The sequence below is a fragment of the Poecile atricapillus genome, chromosome 11, assembly GCF_030490865.1.
Source record: "Poecile atricapillus isolate bPoeAtr1 chromosome 11, bPoeAtr1.hap1, whole genome shotgun sequence".
Taxonomy (NCBI): domain Eukaryota; kingdom Metazoa; phylum Chordata; class Aves; order Passeriformes; family Paridae; genus Poecile; species Poecile atricapillus.
The window spans coordinates 12,306,326-12,327,401 of NC_081259.1; the positions used below are offsets into that span (position 1 = coordinate 12,306,326).

At 45.5% G+C, this 21,076-nt stretch overlaps 1 protein-coding gene across 3 annotated transcripts in view; it reads right to left on the reverse strand.

Annotated features, from left to right (window-relative positions):
- Positions 1 to 18,843, reverse strand: part of ATOSA (atos homolog A) — a 47,276-nt gene extending 28,433 nt beyond the window's left edge. Inside the window, exon 1 of one of the 3 annotated variants that reach the window (XM_058847321.1) lies at positions 18,496 to 18,843. In XM_058847321.1, the coding sequence (XP_058703304.1) occupies positions 18,496 to 18,511 (16 nt within the window). In that variant the 5' untranslated portion in view covers positions 18,512 to 18,843. Of the gene's footprint in view, positions 1 to 144; positions 1,107 to 6,248; positions 6,396 to 18,495 lie in introns of those variants that run through there. The other 2 variants (XM_058847318.1, XM_058847319.1) reach the window with 2 other exon arrangements.
- Between the last annotated feature and the right edge of the window lie 2,233 nt (positions 18,844 to 21,076).

The window sequence follows — 21,076 nt, forward strand, 5'->3', positions numbered from 1 at the left end:
CAAAAAGACTCTTAAGTTTCCATTTAGAAATATCTGATTACATTGGCTATTACAGTAAACAGCTGGTTTTTGCAATCACTTATCTCCAAGAACTAATAAAAAACACATCTGAGAGATTTTTAGCACAGAACATTTTATTCTTACCATCTGAATTAGTGGCTGATCTTGCAGAATCTGGCATGGGAATCCAGACAACAAGCAACCTGCCCTCTTTATCCCCAGAAAAGCTTGCAAACTGGGTTTACTACACTCTCCTTGCTGGGCTGAATCCCTACAAAACAGCATTTAGAGAATTGTTTTTAGCATGAGCTGGTTTTCCTCTTGAGTATGGAAAAATGCTTGTCTGAAATCCAAAGATTTTCCTCAGAGATAAATTCTTCACAGTCCAAGCTGGAAGCACGCCCTGCCAGTGGGGACCTCTAGGCTGGGCACAGCCCACGTGAATGCCAGCCAGGCCCCAGCGAGCAGATGGCAGCGCCTTATCTGCCTGCCCAGGGAAGAGTCAGCACTGCCCACACCACTGCTCATGGAATCTGTGCGGAAAAGGCACAGACAAGGTTATGCCTCACCACCTTGCAAGGTGCCTCTGGTCGGTGCCTAACAGGAAACCATATTTTCCTGCTCTTTTTTGTCTTTTAAGCATCTTTCTTAAGAAAGTTACTCTTTTTTTTTCTTCTGCTTTCAAGATCCTCCACGGCTCACCACTGTTCCTGTTGTCACCCACTCACTACTGCAGAAAACTGGCCTCTGATTACTTTAATCACCAGTCCTTACTCCCCGTGTTGTCCTACACTCTTGATTAAAATGACTCTGATTTGCAGCTTCTCCGTTACTGTGATAAAGGCTTGTCAGCCTGTGGGAGCACAGTTTATCGGTCTCCATCAGCATTATCCTTCTGTCTCCTCACAGCCCTCTGTTGGAAGCCATTGATTTAGCGTTTAATACTTGCATAAGGTCTGAGGTGAGGACAGTCTTTTGTTCCATGCTTGTATAATACCCAGCAAAACATTATATCCAAGTGCGACTCTTAATTAGTATCACAGATGACAAATAATAATCTTCAGGCAATAACTCCATGAATTTGCTTCCCTTCTCTTTAAGTCCTCTTTATGACTGAATTACACACCTGAAGGATGAGGAAGTCCTTGATCCATCTGACACAGCAACACAAAAGAGCCAGGAAACACAGCCTGAGAATATAGGCTTGGTACACAACTACAAAAGGTACTTCCTTCACTCTCTAAAGAAGCCAGTGCTGTAGTCAAGACCCACAGGCATAGATGTACCTCACAAACACAGCAAAAGCTGGGGAAACTACACATTCTTAACAGCACTGATAAAACAGACTTACAAGTGGTTTATGCTGTATGAGAAGTGACCTGGACTCAGTTATATACATAGCTCTTGTTTGTGACTTCCCAAATCAAAACCCACAGTGCCATCGAGTTTACTCTATAACAACAATCCTTCAGATGTCCTACCCTAAAAAGAGATGTTGACACTTCTAGCTGGAATTTAACTACAGTAGCTGCAGGACCCATGGAGTAACCTCACTATAAAAATAAGAGCACTTGGGGTGCTTCCAGCATCCTGCTCACACAGCCCAAGGCCAGCACCTCAGCTGCACGTGCGAGTCAGATGAGAAGTCACATCCGCCCCACCGACTACAGGCTCCTCCTCACCTGTACCATGCCCAGCTCAAATCCAGAGAGCTTCCTACCTCCTGCTCCTGCCCCCTTGCCATGCTATTCAAGTTGCATGAGGCAATTTTCATGTTAAGCTAAATGGAAAGGATTCAGAGAGATCTGCTCAGATTATAAAGTTTTGCATTTGAACTAATGTTTTAACTACCAGGCATTTTAAAGTATACAATACTTCAAACATCTTTTAGAAAGATGTTATAGGAACTAGAATATACAATGCCTCTAGGAATTCATATCCACTTTCTCTCAGTTTACTTCTTCTCCAGCTGCTTTGCCTTTCAAAATTTATTTTAAAGTCATAAAAACCAACAAGTTACCTTCAGTTTCATAAACTTTGCTAAAACTGGAGAGTAAAATGTGTCAGTTGCCATGGCAGTAGTGAGGAGTCCCTGGGTCAGGATGCAGAGAACTTGTTCTTTCTCATCATTTGCATCTGAAGTTCAGCCATCTGTAATTAACTATTTAACAACAGTCTTGCTTGTTAGCACTGGTGCTTGCTATTTAAGTGTCCCCACCTTCAGCCCTTTTGAAAAATCTCCTAATTAATGTGGAAATTCATCTGAAGGCTCAATCATCTTTCAGGTAGGATGACCACCATTACTTCAACTTGGCCAATATTCTCTTTTCTCACCAAGGAAAAAGCAAACACTTATGCAGGCACCAACCTCTAGAAGCAGCAGCTTTATTGTTAGCCATCAATTTGAAAAGAATTCCATCAGACAGTAGATGATGTGGCTGAACTCCAAGACAGGCTACATCCCTCCCATTTAAGTACACTTCACTATACATTATTGTCCCCAAGTTCCACAGCATCTCTCAATCTTCTTTATCCCACCTTCTTGATATTGCAAAAGAAAAGTTTTGTAATTTTATTTCAGAAGATGAATAGCATCAATTTAACCATGTGTTGCTAACAAGTAAATATTGCCTTTTATCCTCTGAGAGAATCTGAAATATGTTTGTCTACTTGCTGCATACATGAAGAAAACAAAAACTCAGTTACCCATTTCCAAGCTTAGAATTTTAGAGTTAAAAGTTAAGTTTACCTTATCTTGACCCCACTATCTTAATTTAAATCTGCATGACTTAAAGAAAAGTACTGACTCTTTCTGAATCTCATCCTAGGAAAGCAGGCCAGTCTTGCTGCTCCTCATTCACCACACCCTCAGAAGAAAGTGGGAGGCTGTACAGTGACAAAAAGGAACAATGCATCTGCTTTTTTTTAACTGTTCCTAAAACTACTTCACCAAAAAAATCAGTACTATTAGGGGCAAGGAAGAGGCCTTCAGCAGGAAGTCCTTGTTTCAGTCATTTAACACCCTAACATATGCTAAGAGCACTCAGTTCACAGGTACAGCTAGCAAAACACAGATCCTCCAAAATTATAAAGTGAAAGAAAATTTTGAAAAATAGTTATGTGGAATATGGAAAGAAAGTTGCAGGGCATCGGAAGACTAATTCCCACATCCCAATAACAAGACCGTATTTTCCAGGCTGGCCTGTCTTTCATGATGACAAGCAGACCAGCAGCCTGTTCCATTGCACTAGCAATTTCAGTGCAGCAGAACATGGCTCAGAGACAGCACAGGCTGAGATGCCTTCTCAGACTAAAAAGATGAGAGATTTGGTGATGCAACCACACATGCAAAGGATAGATCTGATATAATGCTAGGGTTTAGAGACCCAGCACAAGAACCCAGTGTCATTACTTCTGGTTCCAATGAGAGTTATGCAACTGAACAGTCTAAAAGTGCCTGAAAAGGTTTTCCTTTTTAGCATGTTCAGGAAAATTCTCCATGGCAGATATTTGACTTCACATGTGAAAGCTTGGGGAAATTCATCCAGGGCAGCTTATATCTGACCATATCAACTCAAGAGGCTTGGTTCAAGCCCAACAAGCATGTGAACATTGGCATAACTAAGCTCAAGATAAATACCACCATGGGGAAGAACTGTTAAGCACATTTTCTACCTACATGCATGGCACCTACTAATGCCACTGAGCTGCAATTTTTTTCCCCAAAATAACTGAAAAATAAGAAAATGAGAAACAAACCTAACAGCACAAATGAACTCGTAATAAAGCTTTTAAAGAGCATTCACAGGGAAAAGAGATAGAAACACTCAAGAATTCAATAATTTTATTTCAATAGACAAGACATTAAACATTATAGTTTGCAGGTTAAGCAGGAGCTGATATTCCTGTAACTTTATTACAACATCATATCAGTTAGAAATCATACCTATAAGCTGAAAACTTCTCCAGCACTGCTGCTAGAACAGAACTAGCTACCAGGGTAATTAAAAAAGCACACAGGAAAAAAAAGCACAGGACTTGTTAGGAAGTGTCCTTAGGTGACGAATGTAGATTAAGAATTCCATTATTTTATCTGAAATACAGAAAAAGACAAAACAAAAAGCCCAGAGCAAACTATTTTCATAACATCTGACCTCTTCTACTGCAGTTTCTTTTTGTATTCGTCTTCTCTTTGTGCTACTTGATCTCCCAAAACTTTGATGTTACAAACCATTCATTGTCATCTAAGCGGTGGGTAATTTATCTTGTGGAACTTTGTCAGAACATGTTTGACCACCCAAAATCCTCCTCCTAGCTAGTAAGGCTACCTCCAGCTTCAGTAGGTTTCAGTATTTGCAGTCCAAATTATGGAGAGGGTGGGGTGGAGGAAGAGGCATAAGGCCAGCAGACCAAAGGCAGAGACTGTACTTCTTCCTGAGAAATGCAAGGAGCTCTGAGAGATGAAATTGATGATGGTGGAGCAGCATGAAGCTCCTCAGGTCATTTTTCCAATGCTATTAACCTTCACCTACAACGCCTGCCTTTAAGTGGTTAAACAGTAACCTGCAAAAGTAAAAAAGTTACAAAAGAGACAATATATGCTTCCCATCTAAAAAAAATAAAAATTCTGGGAGAGTGGCCAGGCCCATAAAATTGTTTTTAAATTTTATTTGGAAGGATAAATGAGGACATTACAACTCTCAAGCTGTGTAAAAGACTGCACACTTTAAAATGGACACCAGAGCCTACTATGGAATTTTGAATGCATAAAACAAAGGAACATTTTTGATAGTTTTAGAATTGAACTGTGTCACACAGCACAATTCAGCTATTTACAAGTTTCCACACTGTAAGTCACGTTATTAAGCTGTAATAGTCTTCTGGTACTCCTAATAATAAAACATTACATAGGGTCAAAACCGAAAGGCTTAACAGAATTTCAGCCAAGAATCTAGTTTGCCTCCCTCTTCCCTAATACATGGTAATTTTCCACATAGCAAAACAGCAGACTCACATATTTAAAATTTAATCTATGCAATTATGAAATTTCACTTTGTCATCTCAAAAATTCCTTACTTCTTTAAAAAGCAATGCTTCAGTGATTCAAAGCCAGTATTTCCACACAAAACACAAGAGTACACCAGTGGAATCATTCCTCCTCCTGTGCCAGGAGGTGGGCATCCAATGTCAGCAAGCTCACTTAAATTAGAGCTCTTGTACTTTTCAGAAGAATATCAACAAGCTCTAGACACATGAATACATGGATATATACATATATATATGTGCAAGTACTTGGTCAGAGCAACATTCACATTTGTAGATAAGTTTGCATAAAAAGCAATGGATAATCCTCAATTCTGCATTGAGTTCAATATAATATGAATTAGCTTTTTATACCATATAGTTGAGCAACCAGTAAGATGCTAATTAAAAATACATATTTTTATTACCCCCAAAGCTGACATATTTGCATCAGCTTCATTTGCCCCAAGACAAACAAGTAGTGGCAAAGGGCTGATAATGTTTCATGCATTGTTTCTAGCAGAAATCAAAATACTGTAATAGTTTCCTCCTGCTGGAGGAAAAAAAAAAAAGAGAGAGAAACTTGACCTACATAACAAGGCACAGAAGAAACTCAGTTAAGCTTCAGGGTGTTTTTGGGAGGGGGAAGAGGTTGGTTTTTTCCCTCATAACAATGAAGAGTCAAACAGTTACATATGGCTACACTAACTACAACTGTTAGCACTTCTGACACTTAACTACACGTCTCACTTTTAAGGCTTAAAAGTCCTCCCCTCCTGTTCCAGGACATTTAATACTCTTGCCCTAACAACCTAATGAATGAACCGAGTTAATTTTGAGGCTGTCCATTACTTTCCTGTAAGGGAACGTTAAAAAAAGGAAGACGAAAACCCCCAACTCGCAGAAATGAAGCCTTTCATAGGCTCAGTACACGGAAGGAAGGGAAGAACGTCTGGTGTGGGTTTCTACAGGAACTGTTCACAGACTCAGCCGGAGAGGCAAACTTTGGTACACTTTAGCATAGGTGGATTTCAAATCACCTTTCACAGACAAACACCACCAACAACTGCCGATACTCTGAGTTACACAGCTTGAACTTGTTTCACACCCGGGACTCCTGTCCGGGCCGGTGCCACCGACCTTCCAGCCTCCCCCCGCCGCTCCGCCCGGTCCCCTCCCCGGCGGCCCCGGGCCGAACCGAGCCCGGGGCTGGCTGCCGTACACACCTTCTCGGCGCGGCCCGGCGCTCCCGCAGCGAGCCCCGCAGCGAGCCCCGCAGCGCCGGCGCGGGTGGGCGGCTGCCCACGGCATCCTCCACAAAGGAGGCAGAGTAGGGGCGCGCATAGCAACAGGCCCGGCCGCCGATTGGCCCCGCCGGGCGAGCGCCGGCCCCTCGGCACGGCCCGGCCCCCGGCCCGCCCGGCCCAGGTGAGCGGGGCGGCGGCGGGGCGGACCCGCGGCAGCGCCAACCAAGGCACCGGGGCCGGGCCGCCGAACCAGGACCGGCCTCACCGGGGCCGGGCCGCCGAACCAGGACCGGCCTCACCGGGGCCGGGCCGCCGAACCAGGACCGGCCTCACCGGGGCCGGGCCGCCGAACCAGGACCGGCCTCACCGGGGCCGGGCCGCCGAACCAGGACCGGCCTCACCGGGGCCGGGCCGCCGAACCAGGACCGGCCTCACCGGGGCCGGGCCGCCGAACCAGGACCGGCCTCACCGGGGCCGGGCCGCCGAACCAGGACCGGCCTCACCGGGGCCGGGCCGCCGAACCAGAACCGGCTTCACCGGGGCCGGGCCGCCGAACCAGAACCGGCCTCACCGGGGCCGGGCTGTGGGAGGCCGGCGGTGCCGGGAGCGCCCTGCCCCGAACGGGCGGCGGGGCCCCCTCGGAGGGGCTGGCCAGGGACGGCAGGGCCCGGGCGGCCGCGGGAGCCGCTCCCCCGCTCCGGGGCACGCTGGCACCGCGGCCCGCTCCGGGTTAGAGCGGCTGCCGTGCGCTGGCACCGCACACGGAATGATCCCGCACGGCACCGCTCTGAAGAGACAGCCCGAGCTGCAGTCCGTGAGGTGATGAATATTTACATCTGGAGTGGAAAAAGCCGCCAGCCCGTCCTCCTGCCAGCCAGCACCAGCTAACTCCCCACTGCTCTTTTTCCACTGCTCAGCCCACTCGGGAGTGGCTCGGCTGCCTCATTCCTCTGACACTCCTGGAGCACACAAGGGGAGGAGGATCTCACACCGGCTCTCCTTGCACTACTCTAGTTCTTACTCCAGTACTTGAAATGGGCTCTTCTGAGAACTAATTTATGAGGCTGTTTCAAGAGAGTAGGCTCAAAACAGCATGTACTATTCTAGATGTAGTCTAAACAATGTACTGGCTACATTAAACAATTTCATCCAGTTCTGACGTATTTACAAGTATTAAAGTCAGATGACAGTCACCATATTAACATAATCAGTTCAAAAAACCTATCTCACTCTCAGCCCAACCACATCACAAAGCAAGACTAAAACCCTTGTTCTGTAATTAGATACCATGAAACTATGAAAAGCCCAAGATCAAACTAGACTACAAACCACATTCAAAATCCAATACCACTCACTAACCCATTCGAGAGCATGGAAAACATGCCACTTCACAAAATTTCCCCACTCACATTCTATACACCAGTATCATTTAGCTGTGGTTGCAAGAAAACAGTCTGTTCAAGATTTTTAAGTAGACATTTTATCCAAGGAAGGTCAGATACCTTTTAGTAGTTGGCCATTTAAAGATCTCACATACAGATAGTGCCTTACACTTAGATACAAAATGTAGCATTTCATTTGTCACTAACCTTCAAGCTTCCTGTATATTTTACCTGTTTGCTTTCCAAGTATTTTTCCTTCATGGAACATTTACTTCTACAAAAACACTGTCATTTACACAGTTGTCTGAAAAAGCAATTTCAGGTTTTCTTAAGCAACTACCTAGCATTTGAAAAAAGTACTCAGATTATTTGCTATGAAACAGTTATTCAGTATCTACAGGACGAATGGGAGGGGTTAGAGGAATATTTATCACATTAGTAAACATGGTATGTTTAGAAGTTGTGCTAACAAGAGGCAGGAGCAACAAGAACCAAGTCGGTTCCCACCGGGGCCAGCAGAGACAGCTTTCATGAGCCACCAGCTGTTTTTACAGGAGAGCTAACAATGTTTTAGTGATGAGCAGCTGTCTGTAGATGATGGGCATGCCTACCCACCATACTGCTCCTCAACACTCTCCCCACACTGGGCTACTGCAGTGCAACTACAAAGATCCTTTTCACACCAAATATTCTTCAAATCCAGTAAAAGTAGGACAGCTTGTTGACACTCCAGCTTTTAAGCTTACAATCTTAAACCAGCTGTAGGGTGCACAGAGCTGAGCTCTCTGTGCCTGTTTGTGGGTGAACACTCCAGAAGTGAATGCATCCAGCCTAATAAGATGCTAAATTTATAAACTGCAATATTAGAAATTCTACCAAAACAAAAGCTACCTTGAAGCACATGGCTCCTTTATTGGATCTCTTAGGCTCCCACAAATTCCAGAGGCACAAGACACTTTATATGAGAATACAGTAGTGCACAGAGGTATACACAGGACTTTATCCTAGGCTGCATACTTCATCACGATAAAGTACCTGCACTTCAATTACTATTACTGTTCTTGCAGTTCTAACACTGCATAACAACAAGCAATACTCAAGATAACCAGACTATTTTAACCCATCTTCTGCCACAAATAGAGTAACACTTCTAAAAACAAAAAAGGTGAGGTCTTCATAACAATGGATTTTATCCCAACACTTTGTGAGTAAGCAGTCCTACACATTCCATAAAAGAGGAAATCAGAGCCAAGTATGGTTCATCTCAATATCAAGTGAACTACTCATCAATTCAGAGGCACTTGCCAATAGACATAATTGGCCTCATCCCTACCTTATAAAAAACACTCAACTTCAACCTCTGAAGGGCCATGCCAAAGCACAGGATGTCTAGTAATGAGCCAGTTCAGAAAAACACTCTAGCTCAGATTCCAGCCTGCCTTGCGCAGGAAAAGCAAGGTGTGCATGTGACCCCTCAGGAGCAAAGCCTAAGTGACTCCACCGCACCTTATGTTTACACAGCCTAGTCATAGAGACAAGCTAAAAATAAAAATACACTTCTACTAACACATCCCTTCCTTGAAACAAACATTTTGGATTGAGTTACTAATTTGCAGAACACAAAACCACTAAGTGCTCTCATGTAGACAGCCTTATTCCTCTTTTCCCAGAACAGATGCTCAATTCCTCAGAACAGAGCTGAGGTCAGTTCTTGATGCTTGCAATGCATGTTAGAGATGGTTAGATATGTGCTCACACTCTGTGTACAGTTTTTTTTTAACTGATGTTTAAACTCAAATTTCATGAGTGAGAAATGCTACATACAGTCTATAGTGCACCTAGAGAAGCTGAAAGCATCAGATGCTAAATCCCACAAGGATCAGATGCTAACAGTCCCACTATGATGTTTAAATCAAACAAACAAAAATTGAAACCAAATAAAATAAAAATCAGTGTGTAACATAAAGCTGCTTAAATTTCATACTAGAAACTTACCCAAGAATGAATTTCGCCACCTTACAAAAAGCGTCCTAAAACATTTATAAAAGGTCACTACATCATCTCAGTGTGAGGATGAGATGAAAGAACATACAAAGCACATCAAGCACCACAACTTTTACCCGTAGTGGATCCAAAACACTTTCTCATAGAAAGTTGTTAATTCAGCAAGGCTCTCGTAGGAAACATCCTAAGGCAGCACAATAACAGCCAGTCATGACTGGCCTAAGTTAAGTGAACCTGTGTGATGCAAGATGAGCCAGGTGTGCGTTCTGGCACTTTTACATCGGACTTCACCTTCAGACATTTTCAGTGTTATCAATTATTCCTCGTGTTTCACCTGCATGAACTAGCCATTTGGTTTTACTCCTCCACTTTTTACCAGCAGACTCCTCAGAGGGGTCCTCCACACCTTGCCTGCATTAGCATGGTGTAGGCACTTACACTGTGAGTACTGCTGCTAGTACAGCTATGGTAGCAACCATTACCAAAGCCTATCCTCCCATTCTAGCTCTCCAGATACTTTGTTTCTCATGGATTCCCCACGGTAAATAAAATTCCTCTGGCGATTCAAATAGCACATGCTTCAAAAGAAGCTGTTTCCCCCTCAAATTAAAGCGAAGTCATACTGCTCACTAAAAGGCAACTGAAGGGGGAAAACTCGCAGAAAATATACTTGAAGCTCTATTTTACAGACATTTAGAGCAGAGAAAAAAGGGTTTACCTTTGAGCAGCATGAGTGTTGATATCAACTCCTTTGACCTAACTGCATTCCCAGTCCATGCTGATCTTCAATTTTGTCCGTTCAGTTCCTATTGAAAGGAAACTCCTTCTCACTTATGCCACATCACTAATATTTACTGAAGTTCTTCCCTTCTTGATGCAACTATTCTCCCCTAGCCTCAAATTCACCTACTTAATCAAAATTTTAATAAAGAACAAGTAAGTAGAAGTCTTGAAGATTCAGAAATGTTAAAGATTCAGGCCTAACATGTAAAGGAAATGCACCAGTATTTGTGAGTTTACAGAAAAGAGCATGTTAAAAAAAGTATCGGCCCAACAGACCAAAATTTTACTCTGTTATGAAGTTATGGCAAGTAGCCATCGCAGAAATTTACTCAGATACTGCTCTTACACACCCTCTCTGCCCCCTCCAAGTCTGCAAACAAAGCCTTCCACCAAACTTACTGACCTGCCTGGAAGTGTGAGTTTGAGCTATGGTTTGTTTCACTTGCGTTGCTGGGCTGGTGCCCTGGCAGGGAATCAAGAAGAACAATACCTGGCAGGGGAGAAGGGCTTCCCATTGCTCTGAAAAAAAAGCGTGCTGACCACAGCAGCTCTTCCTGCACCTCTCCTTCTCCTTCCCTTGTCCCTCAGAAGAAACCAGCTGCCACTTTACCACCTCCCATCGTGTCGCTGACTGTACTGAGGATATGGGTAATACTTGCCATCTTCTATTCTACTGAAGTTCTCGCTCTCTTTTTGCCCTTGCTGCCCCTGTTATACAAAACAACAAGATGATACTTGCACAGCATCCTGACAAAGGAGCTTGTTTTGTTGCAGTACAGAGAAGTGTGAAATATGTCCTAGAAATCCTGAAAGCTCATCAGTTGGAAAAGGAATCCCTGCATACACAGCAAGCACCATTAAGAGGTTAAACTAGTACAAGCAGTCACCTGCTCACAGGCTCCTTAAAGTAGTTCACTGTCCAAAACAGACTTACTTACCAACCTGGTTCCCAGGGATCTTGATGGAAAAAAGATCACTAACTTGCGTAATGTAAAGCAGATGACATTGCTCATGCACAACCAGAGTCCTTATTTATAATATATATTCTCCCTTTTTTAAGCCTTAGAAGAAAAAACAATTTCTTTTTTTCTTTTTCCCTTAGAAAAAGCCAACAGGTTTGGGAAATGCATTAATCGTTGCTAAGAGGGAAGCCTAACTGCCCCATGGTTACTGGATACTACATACCTGGACAGAGAGAGATTGCGTGCCTGCCCATGTACAGAAAAGTGGCCAAACCAAAATAAATGTCTGTGTGGGGGAAGAGCTCCCCTTACTGCTCCTGAAGAAACCAAGTTGTTCAGAAGACTTCTCAGTGATCCGATTTTGTTTGCTTTTATTCATTATAAGGATTCTTACAATCAGCACAGACATTAAAGTGTCATTAGTATTTCGTGTATGCAGAGTGCTTCCCTCCCCGTGTGTTCAGCTGCCTCACACACAGCTCCCTCTCCAAATTATCCCCAAGAACATCCTCATTACATCTTTGCATTTTGAGTCGGTGTATGTTGTAATACCATCCCAGACAGCAACTTGAACCAGCTTTGGCCCCAAAGCTAGCATGAAAAATCACTAGCCAAAGAACTAGGCCCATTTAACATAGAATGAAATATATTAGTACAAGTGAGTTGATTTTGACTTGGTCAGATTAACTCTGAATTGTTAAGAAAAGATGGAGAATTTTCATTACTTAAAACTCCATTATACTGCTTACACGTAGCCATTATTAAAAACAAAATCTCTTCCAATATCAGTACAGTTCAGATTCCAGAGCAAGAATAACTCACATGGCTTCAGCCATGTGCTTGTAGCTATAGTCATGCCACCCAGCATGAGACCAGCAGAAAAAGGAACAGGTAATGAAAGTGAACTCTTCCAAAGTCCAGCTACCTACCCAGGTCCTCTTCTGTATTTGCATTCATCCTTAATTGCCTACTTATACACAAAGTTTCAGTACTGGGTAGTACAAAGGTAACCATGCAACTGTACATGCACTTCTAAAACAATTTTAACTTAAAAACTGGCTTCTGTCTAAACATTAAATTTAAATGACCTGAAAAGACTGAACAATTTATCACCTCCTTGAAAGACAATGATGTGAGACACTTCCAAAAATTTTAAAACCATAGTTTATCAAGTATCACATTGGAATGGAGATAATAACTACAGCTATATTTAAACTGCGAGACCTTATGGACTAAAAGAATAGCAGGACTGTTACCTTAAACTCATTGCTGAGAAGATAAAAGGTTATGGCTATTTCTCCACTAGTAAACAGCTGCTATTAGTAGAAGTTTGTCAAAATAATGAAGAAACATCTTATAAACAGTGAAACAGAGCAATTTCTCTTAACAAATGTCATATAGCTGGTTTGTTCTCATCAGTTACTCTGTTTTCACAGAAGACTTCTAATTTTAATAAGCAGAATTTCATTTGGCAGCAAACTCTTGTCTCATGAGAATCTGTATTTATAAATGTTAGCTTATTTTTAAAAACATTTAGAAGCTGGCAGACCTCAGATCCAATAATAGTGTCAACACTGCCCTTAACAACAAAGTCCAACCTAATATGTTTCACCCCAGGGATCTGATCTGGCATGCCAAAGTTTCTCACTTCAGCAAGTAAAGAATATGGTCAGAAGGGTCAGTTTATATATTCCAAGCCTATGTGTTTGGCATATCCACAATCCCCAAAATATCTACCTAAATGCCACTCCAGCAGCATCTGTTTTAGCAGCAGCTAAAGGCAGCTAGTATGGACAACACCAAGCAAAAAAACCGGCAAAGTTGTTACTGGGATGGTTCTCTCGGAGAATCAGGTATGCCATGAAGAACTCTCACTGCTGAACTATGATAAAAGCACCCTTCCAACCCAAGAAATACCTTTATAACAGGAAGATTTGTCTTGCCATCAATTTGCAGAACAGGTAAGAAAACTGTAACATTAGCCACATTTCAAATTAAAGCCTGAGATTTTCCATTCTATTAATATATATTCCATTCTATTAATATAACAAATTAATACACTTCACATTTTTTGGTGCCTAACATTTTAAAAAGTTAAGCACCTAAAAGCTAAGAATTCTTCCAAGTTAAATGTTTGAGGTAGAGATTTAATAAGAAGAGAGTATATATTGCCATTTTTCAGGTGCAAGAACAGAGCTGTATTGAAAGCATCTAGACTCCACCCTCTATTAAAAAGAAAATGCTTCTGTTCCTGTTCACTCATATCCTGCATCTATATATCATTACCTGTTATCAGGACAAATCTGCTCTCCCCAAAGATTAGAGCTCGATGGCTTCATGCCTCATAAAGGGAATCCGAGTGCAGTACCTGTCAGTTTGGTTGGGTTGGTGGGGTTTTGTAGTTTTAGGTTTTCTTTCTTTTCAAGAATAAGGTGGTTTGATTTGAAAGCAATACAGGCAGGAGGAGCAGCAGGAGGAGCAGGCTGGGGCACACGCAGCTCGCCACACGTGCCCGGCAGAGCCTGCTCGCCCGCAGGGCTTCCTGGGGCAGGCCCAGCGTCACCCCCAGCTCACCAGCACCCAACCTGCACTTACCTGTGCCAACCCAGCCCCAAGCATTGCCCAAACGCCTTTGGAGTGACAACTCTGCTGAGCAGGAAGCAGCTCATTTCCAGTTTATTACTTTGTTGACTGCCTACATCATTCCGCCATGGAAAAGTTTAAGTGCTTTGTGACATTTCACTGAGAAGATACTACAAAATTAAAGTGTCTGTATCGCAGTTCAGTACAGGACGCTAAAATGACACTCACCCTTTTTCATTAGATATTTTCACTTCCTAATCTGCATACTCTGTAGGACATCATCTTTCCTAAAAAGTTTTCCATAACACCTTCCCCAGTTAATATAGGGCACATTTTATGCTTATAAAAACAAGGGCCTTACCCACATCTCCTAAATTAACAACCAGCTCCACAACTGAACACACAGGTTCAGCTCACTTCCCCCCAGTCCCATGCCTCCTCATCCTTCCTCCTAAGAATCTAAATTCCATCAACTGTTCATTGATCTCTCCTCCAGCTTTCCCCACAGATACATCCCAAAATGCCTCAGTTATGTTTCCCATAGGAGGCAGTAAACAGACTTTTGCTGAACCAAGAGTTACCTCTTCCCATACCAAACCAAGTAATGTGCCAGAAGTCCCTTAACCCAGTCACTACAAACAGACCCAGCGCCACAGATCCAAGTTTGACTTGCAAAGGAAGAAGACAAAAGGCAATCTTCAGACTGCTTGTTCTTCTCTTGTAGACAGAAAGTAATTTCTGTAAATTAGGATAATCTCAAGGAGGGAATTAATGCTTCAGAAAGTAAGAGAAGACTGCTTTTTGTTTAATTTGTAAGTGAAAACAAAATAGTCTTTACACAGCAAACACACATAGAGGAATAAACAAAGTAAGGCAATAAAAAAGTAAGAAAAGACTAGAATAAGGTGATAAAAACCAGCCAGGATGCATTTAGAGACAAACAAGCCTGTCCTCCTCCTTTAACTGATCATTCATGCAAAGAGGGGGAGGGAGGAGGAAGGAGCAATAACTCCCAGCTATTTAGACTATAGTAAAACTTTTTATGTCTTGTAACATTTCCACAGTAAAATATGACTATACTGTAGATTCATCTAAACCACAAGATTTTTTCCAGTTGTGCACCAAGTGTACTCTAAGAGTACATAACAAGCCTTCTGAGCTTGGCAGCAAGCTATCACCCTGACATTATGCAATGTTTTCATTAATGTTGATGGTGAAACAGCGTGTTTATACAGTTTATGAACAAAGCTGAGCTGGAAAACTTTGCAAGCACTCTGCTACAAAGTCTTATTCTGTCTTCCAAACTCAATAAACTGCTGAAGCCACCAGAAGTCATTAGAACGAAGTTCAATAGAAGCAAGAGCAAAGCTCTGTACTTGAGAAAGGAAACAGCAGTACAAACATGCAGCACGAAGCAGCTGACTAGGCAGCTGTACTGCAGAAACCAAATCGTGATGATATCATGGATCAAAGCCAGGTAACCTGATATGTTGTTACTGCAGAAAGAAAAAAAACCAACAAAAACCAACAAATAAACCCCAACCAAAACCAACCCAAACTCAAACATCACTCCAAAAACATTGTATGTAAGAAAGGGAGATAAATAATTTTTCTCCCTGGCACCACTGAAGCCTCAGCTGAAGAAACATGACCTCACTATTTTAAGATGCTTCAACACTTCACTTTAAGGCCGGCAGCACAGGGGAAGGTAAAGCTGAGCAGCAGCCATCAGAATTTGAGTTACTGCATTCCCTAGACTCAGTACAGATAGTTCTGGGAATGTGCTCAGAGCAGCTAGTGTCCTTCCACACTCAAACCCCACCTGATGGCTATGTCCTGAGTGATGCTCATGACATACATCCTGAGAATGCCCTGTGCCTTTGTGTGGCAAAGGAGTAAGTCCACATTTTTACCTGCACTTTCAAAGCTCTCTTCCTGCTCTCCCTCACCCCCAAAAGAGTTCTGCAGGTTTGCTATGCAGAGCTCCATATTCCATCCCCTCCACACTGCTCTCATGTATTACATATCTATATCTGCAATTTTTCAACTTTCCCTCCTATAGAGGGAAGTAATAGCTAGTACCTTGGGGCCAAAATCCCATGTTTTCTTCATTTCTGTCCATCCCTCTCACCTCCTTAAATTTAAACATTCTGTAACACTTCCCACTGATAAAAATAGTTGCACATTCAGATCTTCTCTTTCTCCTCCTGAATCATCCATCTTTGCTGGGGATAACAAGAACCTTACTGGTAGCTCAGCAAAGGCTAAACCATACCTTTCCCATTGTACCTGGGCATTACAATCTTCAGTGCAGTGCTGAGTTAAATTCTAACAAGAACTGCATCCCTCTGCTCCAAATTGATTCTGATATAATTATTTGTAAGAACAACAACAACAACAAAAAAAGCCAACACATTGCAAGCTGGTTTAAAATCTGCTTTTTTATGCTTTATTTGGGGTGGGAACTTAAGTCTTCTCAGGATTTTGAGGCTCTGTAGAGAAGTGAAGCCTGTGGCAAGCTGAGTGGTCTGCCTGTCCTCTGCCCTTTGCTATTAATTTGCAACGATTGGAAGCAGGTGACTGCACACTTGACTGCTTGTGTCCTGTGGCACAGCTGCCATGCAGAAAGCAGCACATGTAAACATTTGCATGATTCGTGCCTCCTCAGAGTCTCTGTGGGCCGCATGTGGCATTTAGGCAGCACTTTCACAACCCCCTTTGTGCACAGTATTGCTCTATTATATTAGCACACAGTTAAGCTGGAGGGATCCACTAAAATGGCTGGAGATACCCTCCCACGTTTGGCAAGATCCACAATTTATTTCAAGACTTTTGTTAATTATCTTAGAAGAATTTCAAGACATAACTTCTGAAGGATTTTGCCCAGTCTGTGGTAAACACTTTACAGTGTAAAAGAATCTCAATTTATTATCTCCCAGCTTATGGAGGAAAAAAAAAGAAAAAATCCACAAAAAATACCCCAGCAACTTAAAAACTTGCTTTCTGTACAAACTTGGCTCCCTCTATACCAGATTGGTTAAAAAAAGGCATCTGATCACTTCTCATACACCAACTGAAAATGTTTCCAGTGTTCTAACTCCTTCTGCCTAAAAATTAAAGAAAGGACTACACAAAGGTCATATAGATGTTGAACTGCTAGATCAGAACATTTTAAAGCTGCAAATATTGACTTGGGTTTTACCTGGCTAATTTGAAATGTAATTTCACTCTGACAGTAAACAGTTTTCAAACTTCAGTGTCTGGTATTAAAATCTAAAGATTCTAAAAACAACCAGCCTTGCTGCAATAGATGGTGCAAAGGTTCATGCAACAAGGAGGAAAGCAATGAGGAAGGCCCATTTCAAAACCATAGTACTTAAACTCCATTAATTTATGATTGCTTCTGTACTATCTGTGCTATCATCACACCATATAATCCTTGCAGCACATACAGACAAGAAATCCACCTAAGAGTGGCCATTTATGCAGTGTCGTTATTAGCAAACATGTCATTAACAAACCTAATTAAGATGTGTATGTCATGTAAGGGTTAGCATTTAATACACAAATATCTGAGCTATATAAAAGTGTTTCTCAAAACACCAGTGATTATAACAGAAATAGAACATATTTTTAAACGGAAAGCAACCAGATAATCAACAGAATCGTCAAAACTTTAGAAAACACAGATTATTGTCTTTAATTAACATTCAGAACACTACGACGAGCATACATAAGATATTTTTTTTCAAGAAATATCTTACTTTAACACAAATCAATAATCACTGCTCCTGTGGATCAAAATAGAAGTCATGACATGTTTCCAGCTCTAGGGGCATCAGCAGCTGTTGCTATACGGCAAAAGAGCTCAAGTGTTATAAACACATACGTAGACTGCCGTCTTGATTTTTCTGTAAAACCAGATGTCAGGAATCCGGTAAGATGCAACCAAATAATCGTGAAAAATGTGTATTTCACCATGCTTGTTATGAAATATCTCCATTATAAGTGGGAAGAAAAGCACTGCCAGTTTTCAGAACAACACAGATGTAAGTTATGGTTGTTATCAGGGTGTTTTTCAGCTATATTTGGACATTTCCGTACATCGGGTGGCTTTGTCTGTCGCTGCCCGATTTGCCTTTGACCGACTCTGGCCTCAGCACTGCAGGACTGTGCTGAGGAGCCGGCCGTGTGTGACACACGAACTGCAGCATTCCCACAGCAGAATCACTTCGCTACGGCGTCTGCCTCCCTTCAATCCAGCCAAGACAATGGAGAGCCGAAGGGCAGGCAGGACACGGGGCTGTAATCCCCCTTCGGGGGCACCTCCCGCATCCCACTCCCAGTGGCATTGCCCGAGTCGAGCCCCGGTACCTGGATTCCTTCCCAGCCCCCCAAAATGACAGGGGAGGGGATAAGGAAATAGAGCGATAACATCGCAACCAAACACCGGGCTACTTCTCACCCTACAGACAAAACAATCAAAAAGAAATGTACCGATAAGCCGTTTACCTCGTTCCGGCTTCATCTTCCCCGCTGCCTCAGCGCGGTCTGACAGGGCCGATGTGCTGTGCCGCTGTCCCCGCGGAGCCGGGCTGTGTGAGCCGCGGCCAGCGGTGTCAGCGGTGTCCCGGGAGCGGGCACAGCCGGCGGGAGGCGGCCCCGCCGCTACGGCAGCTGGGCCCGCGGGCGGGCGGGCTGGCGGCGGCCGGCCGGGGGAGGCTGCGCGCCGGCGGCCTCTGCCCGCGCCCGGCCAGGGTGTCCTTCCGTGACACGGCGCCGCGCGGGGCTATTTATAACCTGCCGGGGAAAAATCCCACAACAACAGACCTCGGCTCACCCCCGGCCGCGCCGGCTCTGAGTCACCGCGGCCCCGGGCGACGGCAGCCCCTGCCGGAGTCCCCTCCCTCCTGCCCGCCTGCCTGCCTGCCCCGAGGAAGGCAGCGAGCGGCCCCCCGCCCGCCCCGTCGGGGCCGCGGCCCCCGCCCCGTCACGGGCTGGAGGCTGGCGGCGGGGGGCTGCCCCGCACCTTCATCCCCGGCCCCGCCGCTGCCGCCCGGGCTGCCGGGCCGTGCCCCCGCGACGCGCCCCGGTCACACAGGCCGCCCCGCCCGCCGAGCGCAGCTCTCCATGGCTCTGCCTCCGGCCCTGCCTCCTCCTCCTCGCCGCTGACTAACTCCCCTCCTCTCCGCCGGGCACTCCCCGCCTCCCGCCGAGCGGGGCACACACATCACAGCCCGGCGGCGGGCACGGCAGAGCAGGGCACGGCAGGGGAGGGCAGGGCGAGCCAGGACAGCGCAGCTCGGCCGGGGGTACCGCCACGCTCGGCCGCCAACACGGGGGGGAACGCGGGCACCGCCCGCCAGGGCCCCGGCCCCCGCCCCGCGCTCATCCCGCCCCCGGGCGGGCCTGCCCGGCCCACAGCCGCCCCACGTGCCCGCGGCGGCCAATGCCCCGCGCCGCTCCTGCCCGCCCGCCGGAGAACAGCTCGGTTGTCACGGCAACAGAGCGCTGCCGCCGCACGGCCCGGTCCGGTCCGGTCCCGCTCGGGAACACCCGTCCCCTGCACCGCGTACAGCCCCGCTGGGTTCATGGTTCGTGCAAACGGCATCGTCCCTCCGCCGCTAAACCCCGGCGCCGAGCCCTTTGGCAGCCAGGCTCCCTCCCCGGGGAGGGGAGCGGCCCCTCGCTCACTCACCCGGCTCCGACCGGGGCTGCTGCTGCCCCGCGCCCTTCCCGCAGTGCCTTCAGCCGCCGGCCGGCCTTCCCTCTCCACCCCACACACGTGTGGCTCTGCGGAGCCCGGGCCCATCCCCGCCGGGGTTTAAATGCACGTGTGTAGGGGCGGTGGCAGAGCGGCGATCCCAGGTGTGAAGTGCCCGCGGGGCGGATGCTGAGCCCCCGCCCGCTCAGCCCGGGCTGCGGGCCGGCTGCGTCCCTGCCCCGGGGCAGCGCTGCCCGCCCTGCCCGGCAGCGCCGTGCTCCGCGCTCACTTCACACCGATAACTACATTGTGCCGAGGAACAATGGAGTCAGCTGCGCTGCGCTTACACAACCGCCTTAATCCAGCAGAAATTCAGGTTTCCCTGAAAGGGACGGGCCGGCGCCAGCCCTCGCGTCAGACCTTCCCGGTAAAGCAGGTCAGGAGCGGGGCTGCCGAGTGCGGATCCCCTCTCCCGCCCGTGCCCCGAGCCCCCCATCGCTGTCGACGCGCTGCCAAATGCACCACGGAAAACGGGGAAACAAACTGCCCTGGTGATGGGGACCCTTCTTTCACTAGGGGCACAGATCTAGGCCAGCTAAAGCGGCCTCTGGAGAGCAGGAAGGACTGCTTAACAGGGGAAGGGCTGGAGCTCTGAAATGTCAGTGTATAGCTCACCTGGAGACTGCGCCACAGCCAGGGCAAGCCCCATGGACAGCTCTGTTACTCGGATTTGGACTGGGTCACAAGGACAGATGAGACAATACAGTGTTTCTCCTATTTTAGATGGCCCTATAGGTGAGGTGTACATAGACACTGTCACATCTCCAGTTGTTACACTGGTAATTCCTTCCACTGTCATTGTTTACAAACATCCCATTTTATAGCCTTATAGCCTATGGGAGCCACTCACTCCCTACAACAAGGTGACTTATACGTACACAAGTCTTTTGACCCCTGTGCATGGCCTAGCCAATTCCTGCTTCTTTCTAGTGTGCCAGGGTCCCTGTAGATGTGTTTACATCTGGGCTCTGCATAGCCAAGCCTTTTCTCACAGCTAGCTGAGCAGCCACTGAAGGTATTGCAAAGAATGTGAAGTTCCAGAACAACTCAGTTCTGCGCTGTTTGGCTTGTATGAACTGCACCTGTTTCCCACTCTCATTTATCAGTTGTGTGTTATTACATGGGGAGGGTGCTTCACAGAATAAACTGTGCAGTAAACACCTCTCAATTCAGTCATGGGCAAGGGGGAGGTGCAGTGCTTTGATTTTACACTCATAAGTACATGAATGTCACTTCTGTTGCTGTGTGACTGCTGCAGACGTGTTTGGTAATTACAGATCTCAGAGCTCTCTGCCGGATGCAATGTAATTGCAAATGTGGCAATCCAGA